Source organism: Drosophila persimilis, unplaced genomic scaffold (genome assembly GCF_003286085.1).
Source record: "Drosophila persimilis strain 14011-0111.01,24,50 unplaced genomic scaffold, DperRS2 tig00000000-arrow-pilon, whole genome shotgun sequence".
NCBI lineage: Eukaryota > Metazoa > Arthropoda > Insecta > Diptera > Drosophilidae > Drosophila > Drosophila persimilis.
In genome coordinates this window covers 11,076,435-11,101,553 of record NW_020825288.1, presented here as the reverse complement: position 1 = coordinate 11,101,553, position 25,119 = coordinate 11,076,435, and the positions used below count along the sequence as shown (strand labels likewise).

Genomic DNA, 25,119 nt, shown 5'->3' with positions numbered 1-25,119 from the left:
TTTTTGGGCAGAGGGATCTTTTTCTACAGGCATGGCGGCGTCTGTCAGGTGTTCAAACTTAAACATTTTATAGTTTGGTTAATTGTCAAAGCAGCGACGAAGGCAGCCAAAAGTAAAAGGGTGCGCCGAACATTTGATGACTCAATTATTCGATGGTTTTTGCGGCCAACTTGGTGGTTACACTCCTCCAGGCGGCTTCAGGGGGTGTGGTTCGGGGTCTCAATTTTCAGTTCTTGAGATGGAGATGAAACCATTTAGGCAGCTGTCACACTGATTAGCATGACCGTTGCTTCTACGTGATACCCAACCACCCGCCTGTAAGACATCGTGAGATAGAGGGATTCGCAAAGGAATAGAATGGAATGTAAGGGAATGTACATCGCTGAAGGAAATTGAAAACAAGTGAAATAAAGTGATTGGCCATAACATTTGCGCGTACGCGTGCATTTTCCATTCTACGAGTTTGGCTTTTCTATTTCCTTTCGCTTTTCTCTATTCCCGACACTCCCGACACTCCCACCTCCCATCGTTCTGGCTCTGGCTCTGACTCCCTTTTGTGTGCCCACAATTCTATGCTATTTTTATGTTTATCTGCCTTCACTCCATTACGACTTTATGCTCTTTAGCAGACAATCAACATTGTTGCTGCCCCCCTCAGGGGGTTGCTTGGTTGGTTGGTGACTCCGACGTTGCCGAGGCGGACAATGCCCGTGCGAAAAATGCAAATTGCGAGTGGGGATGGAAATGGAAATGTCGGTGAGGGGAGGGCAAGTGGTAAGTGGGAATGAGGCGGCTGAGTGATGGAATGAATGAATGAATGAATGATTGCTGCTTTGAGCCAGACATTTAGCGGAATTTGCTTTGATAAATAGCAAACGTTTGGCCTGGCTTAAAGTCGGATTCCCTCATATGACGTAATTTATGCAAATTAATTTATAAAGAACCAAGAGAGCACTAGACGGAGGGCGAATCATTGTCGGAGCCATCGTCGGACACGGACATATATCATGCAAGTGCGACAATTTTCGCGAAAAAGTACATAAATATAGTGCGCCTTGAAGTAGACTCATTTATATGGCTTTGTGCGTAATTTCACTCGCTGACACTTATGATGTATGGTCCCTCACAGACCTACACACACACACACAAATTCCCATACTTGTGCGTTTCCATAACGAATGACGAGTGATGACTGACTGACTGGCAGTGCCCCGTGCTACGTGCCTTTGCCCCTTTCGTAGACTAGGAGCCGTCGAGTCAGACTTATTGTCTAACAGAGAGTAGACATTCGTGTCGTGTCACAGTGCGAATGTGATAACAATTCCTGAGCATCTAGCAGGCAGCCACATAAAATTCACAATATGTATACATAAACTGAAGCTATTTCAAAGCATTCGCAACAAATTCACACTAAAGTTCGATACATACCAGTATTTTCGAGCAGCAGCACCAAAATGTCTTGGAAACCCCAAGCGAAGCCCGTGACCAGCAAGGGCGACAGGCCAGTCACCAAGGTCAACAAGGAGAACAAGACTGCGGCTAAGCAACATCCTGTGACACGTACCCCAACATCCCGACCCAATACACATGATCGGGTAAGGCTTACGATTACACTGCTTTGGAGATATATTTCTGAGCTTAACCGCACATGTCTGCAGATTTGGAAGATCATGAAAATGTAAACATGATGAAGCCATTCGACCGCTTGGTTGGTATATCTACCAATCAACAAGATCGGGTAAGGTTTTCAATGGGTTCCACATGAAGCTCCGATCCTAACAGCTTACATATACTCTACAGATTTTGAAAACCATGACCATCTAACCATGGTAACTATAATTCGACCTCTTAATTGGTATATGTACCAATCCACATCAAAGGTCAAGATTTCCAACGCGTTCGAGATGTATTTCCGATCTAAGAACACGTTATTCTCTCTGCAGATTTGATGGTGATGGTGTGTATCCAACATATCAGTTTCAACATTATCAATTTCAATTATGATTCATTTTCTTTTTCAGGGACAGCCCACCCCAATGTTTGATTTTTTTTCTACATATATGTTCGGAAATGATTTAAAATAAAAATAATCTTTTGGTCGCGCTGGGCGCTGAATAAAGCGAAAAAGTCCCAACACAGAAAAACTCTTATAATTCCCTGATGGACTGACTGGAAAGCGCGCAAAGCGCAGGCGCTGTCCTTGAAGAGAAAGGCAGCACATTTGAGAGAGTGGGCTATTTTCTCTTTACACCTGACTATATGGCTCACTGTGTCAAAAGGTAAATTTGTGGTAAATTGTACGGTTATAAAGCGGATTTACGGTTGAAATAAGAAAATCCCAAATGATCACCACAGAGTTTAGATGTTAGCTCGAGTCTCATCCAAAAATTGTTGATAAACGAAAATGCCTACGGTCTCAATTTATGGGGAAATTTCAAATATAAACATGCGAATTCTTTCGTCGCTTAATTTTTTTCTGAATGACCATGTTTCAAAATCCAGCCATATTTTGTGTCCCCAGCATCCAAAGAAGAAGAAAACGGGCCAAAGGCCAAAAGGAAAATGTGATTGGGATAGGCCCACTTCTCCAGGGCCCAAGCACTCTCTCAAGCAGCTTTCAAGTCAATGCAACTTAAACCAAAACAAACTCAAAATCCCGAGCCTGCCATCCGTATATGCACATATATATGTATGTGCATGTATGTATGTGTATATATGCATGTGTGCGTGGGGTTGCTCGTGCAATTTTACTTTCATTCGTAATTGAGTGAAAACGATGCGGCCGAAGATGATGAGGCGAAGAGCTGACACGAGCAGAAATGTCCCTGCAACGACGACGAGCTGGCATCGACCGAGAGCCAAAGGACATTTTGGTACTCGTGCCAGTTTTTGTTAATGCCGTTGCTCAGTTTCGTATTCGTGTCGGAACGTGGCGCTACGGTCTGCTCAAGGATACGCGGAAACCAGGCAAATCAAGCAACGAAACGTGTGGGACCCCAGAAAAGCACAACTGCCAACTGCCAACGTGTGCGAGATTGCGTGTGAGTGTATGTGTGTGTGTGCGCGCTTGTGAGCGGGTCGGATCGTGTGTGCCGCCGTTTTGGTCCGGGCCGTTTAATTTTATTAGCGTGCCGCGATGCGTCATGGAAATGGCAGACAAAATACACACAAAAATACAATAAATGAAAAATTAAATATTAATTAAATTTTGCACACGAATCCAGCTACGAATGCAACGATTCCGCGAGAAGTGTTGTTTTGTCGGTTATTGTTGTTTGTTTCTCGATTGAAATGTTAAACAGATATTAAAAATTGATGCAATCCAACAAATTTCGGCTACAGACCTGCTGCTGGTCGGTCCGGTCAGGCGAGGCCTGAGTATAGCCAGGAGTAACCTCTGAACGACGTTTGCCATCGACATTGGCATCCAGTACCACTCAGATTGGCCCTGCCACTGCCACTGGCTCTCTGGCATCTTCGCCCTCATCATTCCGGGTGTGCGTGTATATGACTTTATTAAAATTTTAAATCCCCCATCGCTGCTGACATCGAAAGTACATACTCGTGGAACGCGCGTGTTCAACTTGCCGTTTTTACACATTGTTTGTGGACTTTCATAAATATATATCGCCTCGCCTTGTACTGGTGCTCGTTCCAGATTTCATACTCGTTTGTTGTTGTGCTTATCGCGATTACTGCGCGGCTCTCGAACATAGTCCAGAGGGTATTACCTACCACCTACATACATCAGCTCCACATCTGCAACGTGCCTACAACTCGGACACAGACGACGCGCGTCCACCAACTTATCCGACAAGTGCGTATGAAAGTGCAATTTAATTCAGCATTTTGTTCTGCATATGACAAATCCAAGGCTTAACACAAGGGACACGAAACGACTTTAATTAATAATACGCCCTGAACCTGAAACCTGAAGGGAAGAGTCCCTTTCTCCTCTTTTTGTGATTTCCATTTGGTAATCTTTAATTTTTATCGCCTTGCAGTCATTTAAAATACAGTTCTCGTGTGGAATTCATTCTGCTTTCTGCAGTTAATTGCATTTAACTGGCAGTTAATTGCTCTGAGCCGAGCGCACTCCCACAGCACTGTCCCGCCCCATATCTCCTATTGGGATAGCTTATCTTTGAGCACGAAATTCTGATGGTCAATCGGTATGATTTGAATAAGTACACTTGTGTAAAGCTTTGCGACGGCACTTATTTCTGGTAGAAAGAAACTACAGCAATCTGATAGGATTTCGATGATTGTGAGGGATTTATTACTTTTTCCTTTTTTCTGTTGGGAAAAATCTATAAAATATATGAAGAACTATTACGAGTCTCGTCTAGTAAAACATGAACATGTGCCGAGATTTTGACCAGCGTTTGACCGAAATTTATTGCACCACAGCAAAGAAGTGCCATCTGTTCACATTCGTTTTTTCGTGCATAAAAGCTCCTTACATCAAGCCAAAGCATTTTTGAAAAATCCTGGCCTACGTTCAGCCGCACAGTTAGGCATAGAGACAGACATACAGTCGGCAAGTGGGCTTATTTATAAGAGCCGAGGGAAAGTACTTTGGCCAGACAGTTGAGATCTGCACTTACCTATTGCGGCCGCTGCACGTTTTATAATATTTATGCATGTGCCAGCCAGCCAGGAGGCCCAGTGCACTCCTGAAGGGAAGCTCCAGCCAGGAACTGGAATGGGCAAAAAAAAGGCAGCCAGCAGTCACCAAGGTCTGTTGGATTGGAGTGTGTGTAGAGCACACATCGTAGGCACTCGACATTGCCAAAAGTAACACTCCAGACTGAAGTGGGGCACAGCACAGCAGCAGCAGGGCACAGCATTCGGAACGATGCAAATCCAAGTGCCAGAGTGGTAGGCGCATCAGAAAATTACATTTAAAATATTTTACTTGGCAGGGGTTAACGTAAATACATAGACATCTAAGCAAACAAGAAAAACAGAATGGAACAAAATAGGCAGTGCCAGTGCCAGTGGCACAGTGGGAGTGACAGAGGCAACAGATGCCACAACAATAGAATTAACAAAATAAAAACAAGTCAAGCAAGGAACAAGTGCAACCGAGAATACACGCACAAAATGGTTGAGTTGAGACGAGAGTTCAGATGAGATGAGATGGAATTAAATGTGAATGCTTTACAGGCGGAACGGAGACAGACCCGGACCCGGACCCGGACCCGGAGAGCAGGCTCCGAATTCAGGCAGCCCCTGCCTGTTTGCATGTTTACACAAGCTCAACATTTTTGACAGTGGCATCCTCACACGAAGAACAGAACAGAGTGTGCTCTCAGAGCCCATGGCTCATGTGGGGAGATGTGGATTGGTGGCAGCACAAGGCGAGCAGCTGCAAAGACTGATCCATGGCAACTTCGTAAAAAAGTCTTCCTCCTAGCAGTTTCCTTCGTCCAGAACGGACCAGAATGTCCCTGGCTTTTGCTTTGAACTATCGTTTGTTTTGCTTCTCCCCATTTGTTGCTTGCTTACAGCTGTCCAGATTTATGACTAGCCAAAGGAAAATAGCCAAAAAACAAATCGGTAAACTTTTGCAGCAACATTCCACGTACCCGTATTTCCCAGTGCATTCTCTCAGGTTTGGCTTGTGCTTGGTTCTTGGTTTCTGGTTCCAAGTGACCTTTTGTCATACAGCTTTAACACATAAAAATGTTATTGTCCGATATGGAGCTGTGTAGCTTATGCTGATTTGTGTTGACCTAGTAAACTCCTGCTCTGTTGAGGAAAAAGAGAAACTGAAAGAATTGTAGAAGTTTTATGGCTCTCAGGCTGATCTAGGAGTCGCCATTGAAAGCTTTAAAGGTCTCATGTGAATGCGGAAAGGCGTCGGACTCGAATTATTGTGTACCCCATAAAAATTGCTGGCTTAAATAGAGTGATGTCTCCTGGTATCAGTTGGGAAATAAATTCAAGTCTGGGAATATCCGATTTCGTTTCGTGCATTGCAATATGCAACATTCCATACTCGTATTAAAATTCCCACGTACTAATATTTCAGTACCAACAAATAGCCCCACTTAACCTTATCGAGTAAGGGAGTTGACCTGTAATTGCAGCCTTTCGACATTTATTTCCAAATAAGTCCCGTGAAAGTGTGTTTTAAGCGCATCCACTCTCTCGTCGAGTATTACACTTCATTTGGCCAGCCACACAGTGGTCGACAAAAGCCGACGCCCACCCACTGGAACACGCAGAGCACACCCACCCAGAGTTTGCGCAAAGTTTTAACTCTTATCTGTTGTCTATCAGGAAATTTTATGCGATTTTGTTTACCTATTTTAATGAGAACCGAAAAATGCTCGCTCGCACAAGCGGTGAGAAGGGAAGAACGAGAGAAAGGAGGACTCAAAAATACACAAGCTGTTGGGAACGGAATATGGCCGCCCTGGCGAAAAACCAGGTCAAAGCAAACAGAATGAAAGAGACGAAAATTTATGCAAAACTCAAAAAACAAAGCAAAACAAAGGCAGGAGAAAAAAACGCACGATGAACGTCCGTTGCAAGAGGCCGGGTCCGAATTGAAAGTGCGAATGGGTTGGTAGCGATGTGTTAGCGTGTGTGTGTGTACGTGTTTTGAAATGGCGTGTATTGTATCAAATTTAAATGCACAACAGTAAAATAATGAATTCTTTTGTTTGTATTTGCATTTTGTTTGTTGTTGCTGACGAACGCGTTTGCAGAACCAAAACCAAACCGATTCTAACCAAAGCACTGAAAAGCTAGAAGGTAGAAGCCTACATTCAGGTGCCGAAGCAAAAGATACCCTTAAAGGTCCTCTTTTCATTGATAGCCGCCGTGTGATACAATTATTTTAAGTCGATTTTATTTTATAGTAAAAGCTATGTTTATTGGGGTTGGGCTATGCAACCACAGAGGAAACTTTATCCACTTTCTTAGATATGACATTGTTTTACATTGTTCCTAAAAATAAATTAACTAAACCAATTTCGCACACAAAAATTTCAAATATGACTCTTCTAATTGATTTGTTGGATTATGCTAGTATTTTATGATATAAAGATTAGACTGCAAAAACGATCCTGTTAGAAATGTACATATACTACTTAGGCACGTAAGGAACGAATACACAAGGCAATATGGGCATGGAAGGCCGTATTTTGAATTCAAAATAACGTATCTTTACGGATAAAAACCTTATACCCTGTGCAGTGTACAACAATTAAGAATGAAAAAACACACGTCACAGAGTAGAAGGAGCGGCAGCGGCGGCAACAAATTCTACAAAATAACAGTACAGCAGCATACAGAAAATATATGCCCAACTGTAGAGATGAAAGGGCCAGATGGAAATTAAGCATATATGGAAATTAATGTGGGTACTGTGAAAAGTTGTTATTGCTCCTTCCTGCCCCTTGCCTGTGTCCATCAGTTGCAGCGGCAGTGAAACTAAAATTTACTCGCAACAGTCAACAGTTTGTGAAAAAGTTTTTGACCTCCCCCCAAAAACTTATACCATATAATGTGTATAAATAATTTACGAGTATGATCTGCTTTGTAATACACGATTGCCACAATGAGAGAGCGAGAGAGAGAGAGAGAGAGAGAGAGGCAAGCCGAAACTGTACTTTTTTCGATTGTCTATCTTAATTTAGTTTATGTTTTTTTTAGTTGCCCAGTTAATTGCACGTCTTTGTGTGGAAATGCAAAAAAGCAATTATATTTTTGTATTCGCCTGCAAAAGCTGTTGAAAATAATTGCATGGCTGGCAGCACAAACCAAGGAATTCGAGGAAAATTATAATTTGAAGCCCTAATAACGCAGAAAGGTGTAAGCTAACGAAGGAAGTTAAGTGAAGGCAATAGCATGGGCGTATACTGGGCGGGTCGTGAATTAAGTATAACCTGAGTCGAGTCAAGCACGGGCGTAAGTGGGTGGAAAATAGATCCGCCATTTGGCGGTTGGTGGTCGGAGGTTGATGGAGGTTTACGGCTGTATGGGCTTACGAAAAAATCCTTGCCTCCCTTTTCTGGGGCTGTACGGAATATTAGCACACGTGCGGGGCGGGGCGGGCGGACGGTAACGCCTACTGTTCGACGTTTTACCACACACTTGTCCCCGCGTTTTTTTTTCCTTTTGTTCGACTTTTAGCCAACTCCTTCCCGGCCCATGTCTAAACCCTATCAATAAAACATTGCATACCTTTAGAGAGGGGCTTACCAGGTCATCACTTCTACAACTACACACATTTTCACATCAAAATACTCGGGCATTAGCGTTTGTGTTTATATTTAGCTTATTCTCGGCGGTTTATGTTACCGCAAACTGCACACAGAAGCCAGGCCAGCCAAACATCCGACCCGCCCTAAAAGTAAAAGCAAATAATGCACGGCAAACATTTCATTTAAACAATCAACGTCAATGATCTGTAAACAACAATGAAAAGGGTTTTTTACTGCCTCGCGTAGTCCTTTCGGAGGCGGCATGCGGCATGCGGCAGGCAAGCAAAAGGCGTGCACATGCATACCCGTACATCATACTCGTACGAGAGGCGAGGCGAGGCAAGGCCATTGTGCAGGGCATAAACACACACTTTTGAAACACATCAAGCATACGCCCTGTGGTGGTGTGGGTAAGACACATTTGATATGAAGGTAGCTCGCGGGTTACTTTCGGTCTACAAACCGTGAAAATGTATTATTCAACAGCAACCAAACCAAACTAAATAGAACGAAAAAACGTGAGTGTACAGGCAGGCAGACGACGGTGGCTCACTCACACGTACACACTTTCAGCCAGAGACAGCAACAGCAGCAAACAACAGGCAACAGAGAAGTTTCCGCCTTTCCAGCCATGTTTCTGTTTGGTTTGTTTTGTTGTTGTTTTTTTTGTAGCTCTGTAGCTGCTATCCAACCCTCCACACATGCTCGTATACACGTTCGCATAAAATGTGACTTAACTAAAAATAAATAAGCCAGAATGCTAAAAGCATTCGCTACAGGCATTTCGTGGAGGCTAGCTGTGAAAACCGCTAAGAGAGCTCCAGGAAAATTCTCATGCTAATTATACAAGAATGTACGAGGTCCTTAAAGCTATCAAAACCAGATATAAATTTAATTTCAAGTGCTAGGCTGAGATGAAATTTAGTTTTCTTCATTAAGGCTGGCGCACATGGGACGGTTACTGACACCGCCACTGCCAGTGCCACTGCCACTGCCAGTGCCACTGCCACTGCCAGTGCCACTGCTGTTGCTGCTGCATCTTATGGTGTCGTTGCTACGTAAAATTGACAAACAAGTTTTTGGGCTCTTGCTTAACACCAAAGCAAACACATGTTTACAGCGCCCACACACACACACACACACACGTACACAGACCCTGGGAGAAGATAGTACTCGTACCCTCAAACATGGTCTGAGGCTGTATGACTACATCACAAAATGCTCAAGTAATTATTAAGTGCTGCTCTTTGCGGTAGATGATGCAAGGCAAGACCCATGTTGCACTCTTCGTGTGTGTGTGTGTGTCAGTGTGGGAGACTTGTGGCATTTTTTCCTCCTTGCATGTGCTGCCCTGGGGGCGTATGCGCAATATTTTTGAGGGCAAAAGTCGCAGCCACATTGTCAACAAACTTGAAGGATTATCAGAGTCAACAAATGTTGAGGCAGCTTAAGTCGGGCTGTCAGCCGGTAGGGAGAACCGAGGCAAGCATGCCAAGAAGCAGCCAAACAGCAGCCAAGATGCCCACTAAACTATTCAAATATGCATTTAAGACACAAACATTTGCCTGGCTAAATTCAATTTTGACCAAGCCAACAATCAGCCGAGCAGCTGCTCTGTCTCCTCATGAGTTATTATTGAAGAGTCCTTCTGACAGGCCAACTAATAATTTAATTTTGTTGTAAATATTCGTGCGGTCATTTGTTTGAAACTTAATTTTAATTTCATTAATTTATTTCAGACCATAAATTGCCAGTAAAGATATTTCGGCCAGGCCAGGCCTTTCCCAATTACATTGCACTCACATGCACGGAGCCATTTTAAAAGTCCTCCAGTGTCCATGTGTCCATGCCCAAGCGCCGGCAAAATTAGTGCTCGTTTTAATTGAGTTTGTTAATAATTCAGTAATGGCCACTACATACCATTCATTCCATTGGCCGGATCCCAGAGTCGGAGCCTGAAACAGCCGCAGCAGCAGTCCTTGCCACGGTCAGAGTCAGAGTCAGAGCCAGGACAGGACAGGACGACAGAACGAATGCCAGAGACGGAGCTGGCTAAATGGCTACATGGCAGCTGGCAGCAAATTTTATGTGATGTTATATGACTGCCGGCCATATCCACATACATATCCATATGTAACTGCAATTGCAATGGCATTCCTGTGAGTGTGCGTGCGTGGGAAAAACTAATTAACTAGTTTTGCATGTGGCTCATTTCATTTGGCTACTGCTGCTGCTGCTCACTGCGTTTTTATGATTTTGATTAATTTTTAGCCATAAATATTTATGCAGCTTTATTATGCGGCAGCTAAGGTGCAGAAGGGGCAGATTCTGATTCTGCTAAGGGCATTTAGTTTAGCTCCGACTTTGATGCCGTCTGAGACCTCGACGCACAAAGCAACCAGGGCATCCAGGGCATCCAGGGCAAACAGGGCAGCCAGTGCAGGCAGGCAGGCCTTTAATGTTTTCCGGGTCAGCCACAGTCACTCACTTCCCTTGAGCTCGTTGTCGGCACTTTTGTTTGTCAGCATGGACGATGACACCGGCAGACAACCGGACATAGGGACAGCCAGAGCCAGACCAGGCCGACAGGGCCAACAGAGCCGCTGGCTGCGCTTTTTACATGAGGCAACAGCAACAGCAGTATCAGCAGCAAGAGAGGACGAGCAGACAAAGGAGGCTATCCGTCGGTCTGTCCGCTCGTCTGTCCGTCCGTTCTGCTGTGCACTTGAGCGACTAAGCTGCATCAGCTCAGTGGGCAGCAGCTGCGACTCAGGAGCTGCCGCCGCACCGCACGCCGCCTCACTGCTGACAAATAAGCAGAAGCCGAGGCAGAGGCAGACATTGCGCAGCCGAGAGGGGGTGGGGTGGGGTGGGGTGGGGTGTCTGCCACCTACTTTTCATGCGGACAAATTGAGCAGGACATTGAATTGTCAACCAGAGGCTACGCAGCAGCCCTTGACGGACTGACGAACACACCGTCCACCCCCATACTCCCGGACATCAGAAAGTCCGCCAGAAAGTCGCCGTCGCAGTGCAGTGGGGGGTTGATTATATTGTTGACGTTGATGTTGATGAAGCATGATTTGACTATCTTTATTGCATTATACTTAAAAACTATTAGCGGCTTGATGGCGATGGCTAGCGGATCCTTGGACCAGCGCCGTTTGCAGCCATTGCTCTGAGCGCTTGACGTGATTGCATTAGCCAGACCAGGCCGGGCCGCGCCGTGCCGTTCTGGACAGGGTCTAGACCAACTATCGCTAAGCTGGTTTCTATTTTGTTGCGTAGACTGTTAAGTGATTTATGTTATTAGTCGAGTCCAATGAGCTTAATGCAGCTGAATGATGCTGTTAAACACTGAGAAATCAAATGATATCGGTATAATTTATGCGCTGATAAAAAGTAACACTTACAAAACACAGCTTTAAATGCGTTGTTTTTTGTGTATAAATTTAACCAGCTAGAAAATATTGGCAGTAGACAAATGGCCCGAATTTCCACAGACTTATCTACGTATAAGCATAAATGGAGAAGCTCTGAGGAGCACAAAATCTTGATAATGGAAAATTTATTAATCCCATCGACGACAACAATAACAATAAAATGTTAACAAATGACTGACAGCCAGCAGAAGCAGGACGATCCCAAAGGAGGAGTGGAGGGAGCGAAGGCCTGGCCCGAGGGCAACCCCTTATTGAGGTGTTGCATGACATTCGAGCTCATTGTGAATGCTAGATACAAATCAAAATCGAGCATTTGAGAATTTTATTGCATTCGCAGAGACAGGAACTATGAATTACGATCCCCACTGGAAGGAGGACCGAGTCGATTCGAGTGTGTCCTAATCAGCTGGCCTTTGTATAGGCTACACTTTATCTTGATATACAAACACTCGCAGAGAGGGTATTTTGTTTGTATTTTTTATTGAAAATGTGCTTGCTACATTTATAGCACGAGCTACCAGCACGCAACCGTCGCCCCCATTGAAGAAGCCTTTTGTTTGCCTTTGATTTCCATTCACGATGGGCATGATAATGTTGCTCATGATGATGATGATGATGATACACCGTATTGGGTTGTCAGTAATAACTCAATTGGGAAGATCAATGGCGTTTGATAAGCCCAAGAATCCTAGCTGTATTTTATTATTGTGCAAATTTATGAGACCGCCTTGGACAACCTCCGTTTTCTTGTTTGACTCTGAAAGTGACTAGCAAAGTTCTTATTGCAGTGTATATGGGTTTATTGAAGAGCGCCAGTGTGTTTGTTGATTTTGTGAGTGTGTGTGCATGTGGCATGATTAGGATAATCGTTGAGCCAATTAATTATTGCAAACGAAATGTGGGATACTGCTTGACAGCCTGCAGCGTCCCGTGCAGGCCAAAATCCAATTTAGCAAGTGTCAAAAGTGGCCAATTTACTTATTACTCTTTTGCCTTTTGCCTTCTGCCATTCGCCATTTGCCTGACTCCTCGGCTCTGTCAACAATGGAATCGGAGTGAAATTGACTGGAAGTCGATCCGCAGAACCCGCTTAGCCGCCCCCAAAGCATTGTGCAGTTAAAATGAAACTTTCCGAACTAATAGAAATGTTATTATTTGTGTTGGGGCAAATGAAATACAAGGCGGGAACGGGGAGAATAACACACAATAAGTTGGGAATATCATAAAGAGCGAATCGCCGCCTGTTTGTTTATGAATGCAACATCAACCATTCCCTCGATGGAAGGCAAGTTTTCCGCAAAACTTCGTTCATTAAATAGCATATCCGATCGACTATTGATTTATTTGTATTTCCTTGAACAGTTAAAGCCTCCCCACCATCTTCACCAGCAAGGAGCCGTCCTCTTTCATTATAATCTGAAATATTGAACTTTGCCACTAATTAACATTCACGCCCTTCGCCTTTCCTTTGATTCTCTCTACAACACCCTGCTATACCTCTCTTGAGGCATGCCTTCAAGTTGAGACTTAACTTTTCAGCACAGAATTTATACAAAGTCATCACAGGAGGCCCGTTCCCATGCCGATCCCCGTTCCACCCGTTGGGCCCAAAAGCCTGAAATCAAAATAATTTAGTTGCCACCTTTGTCGCTTCGTCGTACTGCTGTGCTGCAATCGATGTCGGCTGTCGGAAACTTTAAAACTTTGCCCAACTGTTTGCACAATATCGCATGCTGGGCTCCACCTCTAGGGAGGGGACTGTGACTCTACCTGTGTGGTGGGCCGACTTACCATAGCTCTAGACGACGCGTTACGACGTTTCGGACCGTATATTATTACAACAGTTCATCAAAACTGGAGCCAATGCCGAACTGTATTTATAGTCAATGCTGAACCTGAAGCTGAAGCTAAAGTCTACGTCATCGCTAATGTAGATGTAAATGCTGCTACGTCGACGCCGCTTTGGGTCCGCTTCTGCCCCTGGGAGTCACTTTTATCAAACAGCCCATTGGGTATTTGGGGCTGAAGCTTTGGTAAACTTTGCCTGCTGACGGCTGCCTTCTGTCGGCTACCACTGCCACTCTGTACGTTCCAACAGCGGCAGCAACCTCAGCTCACCTGGCGAGCCTTTAGTCACAAAAAGTTTACGCTTTCGATTTGCTGTGCTGTGCCATACCCATGTCCGTACCCGGGCCCGTACCCGTGCCCGTGGAACCCGAGTCGGTGCCAGGCCGTGGCCAAAACGCAAATTGTTGAAAGTTTGCACTAAAGTCGTTGATTTCATAGCTGAGAGGTGAGCTCAACTCGTTCAAAAAGTCTGCCAAAGTAGTTGACGTGAATCGATGGGCGGGAACGGGGACGAGGACGAGGCGAGATGGGCTGGGCTGGGATGGCGACCAGGAAGCAGGCAGCAAGGCACGTAATTGAGTAAAGTTGCTGCGGTACAAATGCGAGCGAACCACTTGAGAAGCGAACGTTCGGCAAATGTTTCGATATATTGCGTCTGCGTCTGGATGTGGTTCTGGCTATGGCTATGACTATGGCTATAGCTATGGAAGCAGCAGCAACAGCCACGACGCGACAATGAAAACTAACAATAACTTTCATGCAGCGGCGACGGAGGCACAACTTTCGCCTCTCTCGCTCCCCGTACCCATCCTCTTGAAAGCCAACAAATCTAAAATCATAGGCCAGGCCCAAGAGATTTGCGAGCGCAGCAAATACACTCGAAACAGTCGGCATACTCCTGGGCTTTTTAATTGTCTACTCCTGAATGTGTGTGTGTTTGTGTTTGTGTACACTATGTGTGTATGTGTGTGTGTTGTCCGTGTAAGCTCTCTGATTGTTTCCTTGCTGCCGCAGTCGCCGCTGCCTCTGCCGCTGTATGGGTGTGTGGGTGTGTGTTATGCAATGGCTTCCGTTTGGGTACAGCTGGATATTTTGCGAGTACCAGTACCAGTAGCAGTATTTGCTTCGCTTTTTTCGTTGAAGCGGCAAGCAGCAAGCGCTTCAATTTATGACATTTTGACAGCAGTTGTTGCAGTTGAATCAGAAAGTTACTCTCTTGAGTAATCGCACAGCTTTTTCACTTACAAACGCGCAATTTTGTGGATTGCATGCCGCACAAACATACATACATATTGTACGTAGATACATATACATTTTCGTGTGTATGTATCCCGACATTCGCCAGAAACTGAGCGCCAAATTAAATATTTATGGGAATAATCTAAATGTGAATTTGGCTAGAAGAGCCCGCCCGGGTAGTACAGAAACAGAAAGTGCCCCGCGGAGTAGCAAAAGCATACAATATCTAAGTAGCATAATGGATCCCGAATTGAGAAGGGATAGATTCAATTTCGAAATTAGATACTTCCACGAAGTTGTTGACACGGACCTGATGGAACTTTGATGGACAGATACAACATAATGGTTAATGTACATCCTTGTGTATTGAATTACACTATTAATAATTTGAAAATTTAAATCAAAAGTCTGTTATAAAAAAACTATACTCGTATAATTCGTAAATGTGTAAAACGAATAGAATTTGAATAGGTTTTTTTTTTATTTTATATCCATTTATTTAATTAGTGGGAAACATTTGTGCCTTGTCATTAAAACTAAATTTCAAAGGATCAACTTTATTCAATGCTACTCATAATCTGTATTGTTTATGTTACATTGTTTTTTTTGCCATTAAAGCCAGCACTTAGTCGACAAGAAGTACAAGTACCCAAACTACCAATACTGACATGTTACATTTTTTATTTGTAAAGAAAAATTGGACAGTCGAACACAAAAAAAATATATTGAATTCAATGAATGCATTCTCGTTCACTGAGTTAATATAATTAGCAAATGTATGCAAATTTATCGAGTGATACTATTATAGTTTAATAACATTTTACCAGATGAGCGATTTCAAGCGGTATTTTATTGCCAAACGCACATTCCATTGCTAGAACTTTTGTCGCAAAATTAGTCGCAGTCAGTTGGGGCTTTTCCGTGATAAAATATGAAATTACAACACCCCCACTCGCTCAGTCCCAGATAATCATACAGCTGATGTATGTGTAACTCTGACATACAAATACAGAGACAGAGAGAGAGAGAGAGAGTTAGCTATTAAACGTATTTGACTTGCCGTCGAAGTGAGCAAAACATATACACACATACACACTCTCTCCCGCACATGGACACCTCTTGTCGGCTGCTGAAGGATCCTCCACTCTGTGTGGGTGTATGATAATAATTCAACAAATTGTTGTTTAACAAGGAGAGACAGCCGCAGTCGGGCGAATTCTGGAGTGGGTGCCACTCAAGCCTCTCTCTGTGCACCGCGCTTCGTGTTAATCGCTTTATATGCAGCGAGAACGAGGCACGAGTGCGGGTAGATGTCTTGTTTTAATGCAGCCACTGGTTCCCATACCCCTGCCCATAACCGTCCTCTCTTGTATGTGTATGTGTATGTGTATGCTTGTTTGCGTATAAGGTCCTAGGGCAATACACGCACAGATGCCGAAATATCTTACCTTCCTTTCATGAAATGAAACAATTAGGAGAAAAAGTTGCTTCGTGCTAAGGACCCTTTCCTTTCTCAATCCCTGCCCGCCCCGCCTCTGTGGGTTTTTTGGATATCCCAACCCTTTTTATAGCTCGGCAAACATGTGTATGCTTGTAAACAAGGCTCCCGTATATACATACGCGTGTGTGTGCTGTGTGTGTGTGGGGATGTTTGTGTCTCTGTGTGCGTTTAATGACAAAATAATTAGAAAACTTTTTGTGTACTTTGTAGCTGGAGCTGAGTCTGTATCGTAGTTGCCTGCAAACCAGCCTGCCAGCCTGCCAGCCTGCCTGACTGCCTTCTCGCCCCACCTCGCCCCTGTCAATGTCACCGCCAATTTGCTGCTTCTGCTCGCCTGTGTGGCCCACAGGCCTCGGCTCCCCGCCCAAAGCTGTTTCTCTGGCCTTACACAGCCTCGTACATCTGGAAATTGCTATAGGAAAATCAAAAGAGAGCTGGCGCCGGCCTCGGCCTCGGTGTCTTTGGCAATTACCAGGCAGGGGTTGCGACATTGACACCTGAGTGGTGCGGGCCGTACAAGTAGATTGGGCGGGTTAGAGAAGAAGCAGCATGAGTGCCAGATAAATGTTAAAAATTTAAGCAACGCCTGACATACAATATGTCTGTGCCTGCAAAACACCCACGCAATTGTTTAACGTATTTTTTTTGACTACTTTCATGTTGGGTGTGGGTATGAGGAGAAGATTAAATGGCTCAAAGAAGCTTATTGCTTAGGCCGCTTGGGGCTAGGGGGATTTGGTATCGGTTTTTAATTATCCTTGAATGAATGCAATTTGTATTAAATGGAGACCACCGCAAGCTTGCGGTGTGTGACTAATGCGCTAATCTCTGGGGAGGGGCACAACACTCATTTGTCAGAATATTTTATTGGATTGAGCTACCAGCCACTTGGCGTTTAGTTATTAAACCCTCCAACATATGGCACAGCCAGAGCCAGGATGCCTAGTTGGCCAGACCGAATGGAATGCTCCCCCACAAAAACTTTTGCCAGACAGACAAAATTGAATACAGTGCAAATACAATAATCGACCGGGCCCGAGCCAGAGCCCGAGCCAGATCCAGACCGTTCGACTTTACTTCCCTCTGAAGCTCTGGCAAGGCTCCAGTGCTGGCTCACACTGCGTATGCGTATCGCTGGAGCTGCTAGTCACGCAACTAGCTGCTTACTGGTGGCTGGTGGCTGCCTGGGTGCCGACTGGGTGGATGGGTGTGTACGTGTAGGTGTTTTTATTGAAGTGCGTGGAGCGAAACACTTCAACTCGTTGTCCAAATAGCTGCACGACACTGGGGGTCTGCGAGGATTGCTAACCAACAAAACGTGCTGTCAAATCGATGACTTGTCATGGCCTGAGCAGAGCGAGCAGCTTGGTGATAAGAAATAACTGACAAAGCTGATACTGATGCCACAAAGTGGGCTCCCACAAGAAAAAAAAAGAAGAACGTATTGTTTTCAACTTAAAGCAGAGACTTCAAGAGCAGGTATCCTCAAAATTTGATTCTACTGCCTGTCTGGAAGGCTTGGGTGTGATCTCCAAGTCAAAATATAATCCACAGAAGACATTCAGCCCTGCCCTGGGCAAAGGTTTTTGGTCACATGAAGAGCCTTGACCAATAAATTGCAACATGATCGCATACATACTCGTATATACCTACACACGTACGTTTATATATGTACAAATGCTCACATACGTTTTCAAGTGTTTGCTCTGGTCGAGAAAGGGAGAAGTGGAGTAAAAAAACATTAAGCTAAAGGCAAACTTTGTTCCGGACTCCACGTACAGCGGCAGGGTGGCAGGGGGGTAGGGTAGCAGCCAGGAGCTAGTTGATTTTCAACAGTTGAGTTGAGTTTATTTTGCTGCTACTGTTGGCTGGCCGGCCAGGTGAGAGGCAAGCAACAGAAGGAGCAGCAACAGCAGCCAGCATTGCATACATTTTTGCTGCGTGCCTTGGCTGTTTTTCTCCCCTCTGCTGGCTGGCCCGGCCAACTCGAGCGTAAAATGTTGATGAAGTAACCGCACATGTTTGCCGCTTGCCGCTTGCTGCTTGCTGCGTGCCCCCTAAACTGGCTTCACCTCAAGTGGGTGTTTAGGCGCAAAGTTTTGTTCTGCTTCTGTGTAGGGGCTGTGTGTGGCCGGTGTCTAAGCGCAAATTAGTTTGTCCAGCAAGAAGCTTAGCAGAGGGGCCATGTTTGTGGGGATAAAAGTTTGGGGTTGGGTTAGTGCAACATGCAGCAAACCCCTGTTCAGCTGAGTTCAGTTTTGTTGTGTTTTTCGTGCCACTTGTCCCATATGCATACATATAAATAAAGCGATACAAAAAATGCCCCGAAAAAGAGAACGAACGAAAGAGTGGTGGCAAAACAGAAGCAGAAACAGAAAAGTTTGCAACTAGAGCATGTCATGATGCACGGCCACGCCACCATAGATGTGATGCACATGCATCGTTACCGAAACAACCATCAAAACAAGAGTGAAACGAGTGAGGCAACGGACTCAGATTCGGATTCAGGATTCAGTTCCAAGGACAATGTAACCATGTTAAACAGCAATCAGAGTGGAAATACAAACCACTCGCTGGTAATTTTGCATGCAATGCTTAATGCTTGTGGCGAAAGTGGCGTTGATTTCGGCAGACAACTTTTTCTTTTTTTACCCACCACTCCACTCCTCACCGTTTTATTCAGTTTTTTGGTTTGTTTCGGTTGGGTTTTTTCTGTATTACATTTCCCTTCCAAAACAGTGTCGCTAAAGTTTTCGGGGAGAGGCCCTCGGCAGCGGGCCAAATTAAACGAAATGTATACAAAATTTGCTGCAGCGGCCTTGCTGCTGCTGCACTCGAAATTTGAGTGAGTGGCTGCCTGCATAAGGAAGCACCCAGCCTGTGGGTGGCAGAAGGCTGAGGCAGGAAGGGTCTGGGATATGCAGGCAGCCGTGGCGTGAGATGTTTGCCAACATGTACAACAATGTGGTGTTGTTGCCACTGGCTGTGCCTGCTGCTCCTGCCTCTGGCTCTGCTGCTGCTGCTGCTGCTGCAGCGTTGTCTAAAGTTTGAAGTGCGCATAATAAGCCAGGCAGAGGAGCGTCGAGAGAGGTGCCCCAAACTATGCCAAATTAGGCACTGCAGATAGTGCCGTGCCGTCCCCCAAAATGTAGGCAACAGTCTGCACCAGAGGGGGCGTTGATGATGTGAAGAGTGCAGGGGAGTTCAATGAGCAAAGTCGCCGACGGTATTGTGTTTCTTGTTGGCTTTGGAAAGTGAAACTAATTTCCGTTTTCGCGGGGGGCCAACATGTTGAGCAGAATGAAGCTGAAGTCTTACGAGTTCAAGTACGAGTATTCGAGATACTTTCGGCACAGTTTTTATTTAGGTCACACATATACATATCTCCTGGCTTAATATTGGTTAAGGAAACACAACTATCGAGTCAAGAGAAAATTATCTTTATTATCTCATGAGGGCACATGCAATCGGGCAATTAGCTAATCCACTTAAAAATGATTCTGTATTTTCCCCTTGGTAAAACACACAACTTATAATTTATGTAATTATAAATACAATTCTTACAATTTTCTCACCTTTTCTCTACTCCCTCTTCTGCAGAAAATTGGAATCGGAAAATTGAAAAGCTGAAGAACTAAACAATGCAAGAATTGGAGAAATTCGCACACTTCAATGCCACGAAACACGGCAGCAAAATCATCAGCAGCAGCAGCCTTGCCAAAGTTATGCTCCGGGCAAAAACTGTAAATGAAACAACTTAATTAGTAGTTGCAGGTCTCGAGGAAAGCGGCACGCGCTCCGTGCCCAGAATCAGCTCCAGCTCAAGCTCAAGGAGAAGGAGAAAGTCGGTCGGCATTACAACGAATTTTAGGAAATATTCGCTTGCCCATGCTGCTTTATTAGAACGAGCGAAAGGTTTAATGCGATCCCGACCCAGGCATCCTTTGAGCCTCAGCAGTAGCAGCAGGAAAAACTTTTGTTTTCGCGCTCGCGTCTCTTTGTGTGTATAAGTGTGTTCCTGCGTGTGGGTGAGAGTAGCTGCATTTTTTTGAGAAAATTAAATTGAAAACAACATCAGCAACACACAATCACCAGCCCCAACGGCAGTGAAAGCAGCGAAAGCCGCAAAATAAACGAGCACAACCTGCATATAAATTATTATACGCTACACAATGGATTTGGTAGAATTGAAAGCCAGAGCGAACCGAGCTAAAAGGACTTCCACAATGCACGTAACAACTTCCTATGCCAATGCCAGCAGACGCTGCTGGCAGCGCCATTTGGCTTTATTCACGCTCTTCCTATTTGCGGCTCACATCAATATAACTTCCGGTCAAATCGATTGGGACGACGACGACGATCCAGGTGAGTGGTGGCGAGCGCGAATTCGAATTCGAGTTCGAATATGAATGAAAATGTGATTAGAATGCAAAGTTAAGCAAAACAATCCACAGAACGACAGCAAGAGCTGGCTACTCCTTTTTTACCCCTTTTCCCTTTTGACGGTTACGTTGTTATCCTGCGCTCACCTTGAGCGCAGTGATTTGCATAAATTGCAAATCGCTCGTGCCACTGACAGTTCAGTACGAGTTCTCCAGTTCAATAGAGGGCGCAATGAGTGGCAGAGTCCACCACAGAAGCGATTTGCAATTGAGTTTTGGGTTATGTTTTTGTAATTAAGTTTAATTGCTATTACGTATACACCCGGGATGTTCAAAGTTGGATGCCAAGCAGAGAGGGCGGAGGACAGGGAATGGGAACGGCAACGGGGCTTTTAATTAATCGCAGATTTATGGCTTGAGGTATGTGTATCTGTGTGCAGTGGGTGTGTCTGTGCGGCCATATAAATGGAATTTTAATTATTCAAAAGCTACAATTAAAATATTTAATGAATTCATAAGTCTGACAGTTTAATTGCAAGAGTTTGCCATAACTTTGCCATCAGTGAGGAGAAATATTTATAGAAAGTTCTAAATCCAAGGCGGGTCGCTGGCTCCTTGGCACAAGACGAGGGATACGCTCAGAGGCGTTGCGGCTGATACCTGTTGGACATGTACATTTATTTATGTATTTATTTATTCCCTACAATTGTTATGATTGAAACGCAGCTGTGAGCCAAAAGCTGTGAGCCCATCTACTTGCCACACCCCTTGCCCCACTGCGGATGAGGCCAAGCCATTAACAGGAATATTCATAAACTTTTCCCAGAGTTTTCACTTTTATTTCACTTTTTTTCACTCAACAAATTCATTGGAATAATTAATTTCTGTTTGAGCGAACGACACAGCTTTCACGACACTTGAACCACACCCAATGGAGTGGCCTTGGTGTAACCTCAGTTTTCTATTTTCTGATCAAAACGAAAGTCCTTTGTGTGCTGTGGTGCTGGGGGCTAAATCGCACGGTTTGTCTCATTTATCGATTTTCGCCCCCATTGTGCTGGGGCCCTGCCGCACGCTTTTAAGCTAACGATGCAAACTGAAAATGTTGACAACAAACATTTTTCAAGCTGTGAGCGGTGTGCTCTGCTCTGCTGTTGTCCTTGTTGAAAGGTAGCCGAGCCTTAAACAAATACATGCTGGCTGGTGCTTGTATCTTGTATGGTATGTGTATCCGTGTGTCTGTGTGTATGTGTATGTGTCTATTCCCCACACACACACGTGTGTATGCTTAGATAGAAATAGAATCAGACAGGACACAGTACGGGCTGTGGGCCACCCGCTGTGATTCCATTTGAGCATGCCGTGCTCGTACTTGTAGCAAGGCAACTTTTTACAGTTGGGTTATGGTATTTTTTTGCATAAAATTTCAAACAAAATGCTGCGATATGAGTCAAGGCTAAGATTAGCGTTCGCGGTAGCCAGATCCTGGCCTGGTTTGGCCTGATCTTAAAGCACCGTTTTGTACCACTAGCCGGGGAGAGATGATACTGCTGCATGCCCGCACTGGAAAATTACAAAATTAATCCAGAGAAGAGAAAAGTAAAAAAAATAAAAATGCCACAAATTTGCAGGAACGGGGACAGAGACAGCGTAGGGGTGGCAGGGGGCAGGGGCAGGGGGCAGGGCGCAAGGTACTGGGCCCTGGGTCATAAACAAGTGGCTCCCCGGCCCCCGGCGAACACTGTAAAATTATGAAATCATAAAAATATTTTTACGATTACATAAAAAGTTGCGAAAATGTGGGCGTCACATACAATGTACGACGTTTTGTTAGACAAAGGGAGGAAGCGTTCAGCGAGTCTTGGTCTGGTCTGGTCTGGCTCTAGCTCTGGCTCTGGCCCTGCCTATGGCTCTGGCAATTGCGTGATAGTATAAAATTCAACTCTAGACATATGACTTCATTATTTATCAAACTGGCAGGCTTGAAAGCTTCAAATGGCAATGAGCGGAGACCGGATAGCGAATAGAAATAGTTGAGCCTCCAACCACACAGCACCACCGAACCAGACCCATAACCAAACCCAACAACATTGACCTGTGGCAGGGACAAAGACCTAGTGCCATATATTCAAATTACGTATGTCACAGAGCTTGGAGAATGTTGCAAGAGGCAAAACCACATTTGAACAATTTCATTAAAAATGTGATACACACACACGCAGGCCCATGTGTGGAAGCCACATGTGTGTGGGACGCCTTCTGGTGGTATTTCATTTGCTGAACTCTGCGGCTTTAACCCTTATTAGCCTTTGCTTCTTCTGGCCATAATTCATGTTGTTTTCATTTGTTTTGATTAGCAAATGAATGCCACTCGGTCGGTCCTGCGGCTTGGATTGCTAGCCAGCGAATTATAACGTGACTCGCGCCGCCGCCAGGCCACTAAAAACTGAGCTTTTCGCCTCTGTCTCGTGCCACGCTCTGCTCCGATCCGATCCGTGTGCGTGTTGTGTTTCACTTGCCACGCAATCCCGACTCCGCTGCGGCGCTGGGACTAAGGACTGAGAGCTGTGAATTAGTATAACACAACACATCAGGAAACACAACAGAATGGAAAAGAAGAGAGCAAAAATCGGAGCACAGCCCCGTATGTAGTACGGAAGAGAGAACGCGCTGGCATACAAATTTTAATTTATGCCGCGTTGAGTGCGTTATGCCCCAGTTCCCTACAAGTGTGCCTACTTTAGATCTCTTCCATATCACACACAATGTACAATGTATGCAGATAGAAGGCCGGCACCTTTCCAGACACACAAACACACACACACGCACACTTAGTCCTTGCCCCTGCCACAGCTGCTGCCCCAAGCCAAACCACAAATCGGCACTTCTGGCGCGCTCTCCATAGCTCATTTTGCTGTCGTTCGCTGCTCGCCGGAATATGTTGGATTTGGTCTAGGCACGCGAGGGCTTTCCATTTCTTTGCCCGATAGAACGACACTGTGGCGCGTATGAAGAGCAGACGGCGGTCGCAAATATGTAAAAATTATAATTCATGTTACATATTTGATGAAACACATTCAATCATTCGCCTACATTTCCCCCCGCCACACATAGCCGCAAGCCAATAATTACGCATTTCGCTTTTCGCAGTATGGTTATTTTTAATGATAAATGACCAGGCCCAAAGTGTTGGAAATTTTTCGGAGCTTATGCCGAATATATTACCTGAATGGTGTTTATGTGTTGGGTGTGTTTCCCTACCGTTCTCTTTCTCTGAGCTACTAATTTTCTGTCAAAAATACTTAGCGGCAACAGAGTACATACATACTCGTATGTGCTACAAGGAAAACATGGAGGAGGAAAGCAGAATCAAGAACACGGAGCCCACACAAGGTGTATGGTGTATGGCAACGCAATTTGTCATTTGTCAGAATCTAATGCAGTTAATAATTAGCTAAGCCGACTAATGGGAAAGCGCCTCGATTCCTCTTGACAATGTAAGGCTTGACTCTCCCTCTCTCTCTGTCTCTCTCTCTGCCTTCTCCGTGTGTTTGTTCCTGCCTTGGGGCCATTAGACGAGCTAAGTTACTCGAAAGTTGGAAATCCTACTGGGAAATCAATGGATGATTAATTGCTTTAGCGACTCGAAGCTATGTACAATGTAGTGCTTAAGGGGTTTTCTATTTATGCAGAGTACTAATAATACGTATTATGAGTCTATTTATTTTCTTTATTATAATTATCATGATAAATATAGAAGGACCTTTAGATAGCAACCTTTGCTTAAGATATCAACTAATTTGAGATCATTAAACCCTGATTTTCTTTGAAACTGAAATCCCACTACCCAAAAATGTCGACGACTTTAATTTGCAAAGTGAAATCTCTGATTTGCATACTAAAGAGAATCCGAATCCCGGCTGTTGACAACATCAATGTGCTTATCCAGTGATTTAGGGGACTTAAACTCAGCAGGGAAATTTTCCCTGACAAAGGGAATATCATTTCAGATGTCATGTTAAAAGAGAAGAACCCAAAAAAAGGAAACTACTCGTAGTACGAGGAGAACACGCGAAATTCTAGACCTCCGCTGCAGACACGCTAAAACTGTTCACTTTTGCGAAACGTATAAATTTTCTATTGATTTATGCCAAGTTTGCATGCCATTTTTTTTTCGTTTTGCATAATTTCTGCTGTTGGCCAAATTGCACTCAGCAGAAGGGCCAAAAAAAGAATAGCAGTCGTCAGAGAGGCAGTGGAACAGGCAGCGGGGAGGAAAAGGGCCGAGACAGAGACAGAGGCAGCGACAGCGAAAGCGACAGAGGCCTGGTGGCAGCGGATGGTCGAGGACGACCAGAGCAAACACAATTGTTGCGATTGCGACTGTCGCTTCGCGGTCATGGCTCTACTGCTACTTACTAACACAATGGCAACGACTACTGCCACAGCGCTTTGTGAGTGCGAGTGTGAGTGAGGCTGTTACTGCG

The 25,119-nt window shown here is 44.7% G+C and overlaps 1 protein-coding gene and 1 long non-coding RNA gene across 2 annotated transcripts in view; both read left to right on the top strand.

The window, feature by feature from the left end:
- Positions 1-1,363: 1,363 nt before the first annotated feature.
- LOC6587261 lies at positions 1,364-2,155 on the top strand. Its single transcript, XR_003409436.1, has 4 exons — positions 1,364-1,595; positions 1,659-1,738; positions 1,801-1,957; positions 2,022-2,155. It is a non-coding gene; the product is annotated as an uncharacterized LOC6587261 (long non-coding RNA).
- A 1,478-nt stretch (positions 2,156-3,633) lies between these two features.
- LOC6587254 overlaps positions 3,634-25,119 on the top strand; it is an 89,319-nt gene continuing 67,833 nt past the window's right edge. Inside the window, exons 1-2 of the mRNA XM_026994772.1 lie at positions 3,634-3,817; positions 19,851-20,615. Coding sequence (XP_026850573.1) covers positions 20,423-20,615 — 193 coding nt within the window. The 5' untranslated portion in view covers positions 3,634-3,817; positions 19,851-20,422. The remainder of the gene's footprint in view (positions 3,818-19,850; positions 20,616-25,119) is intronic.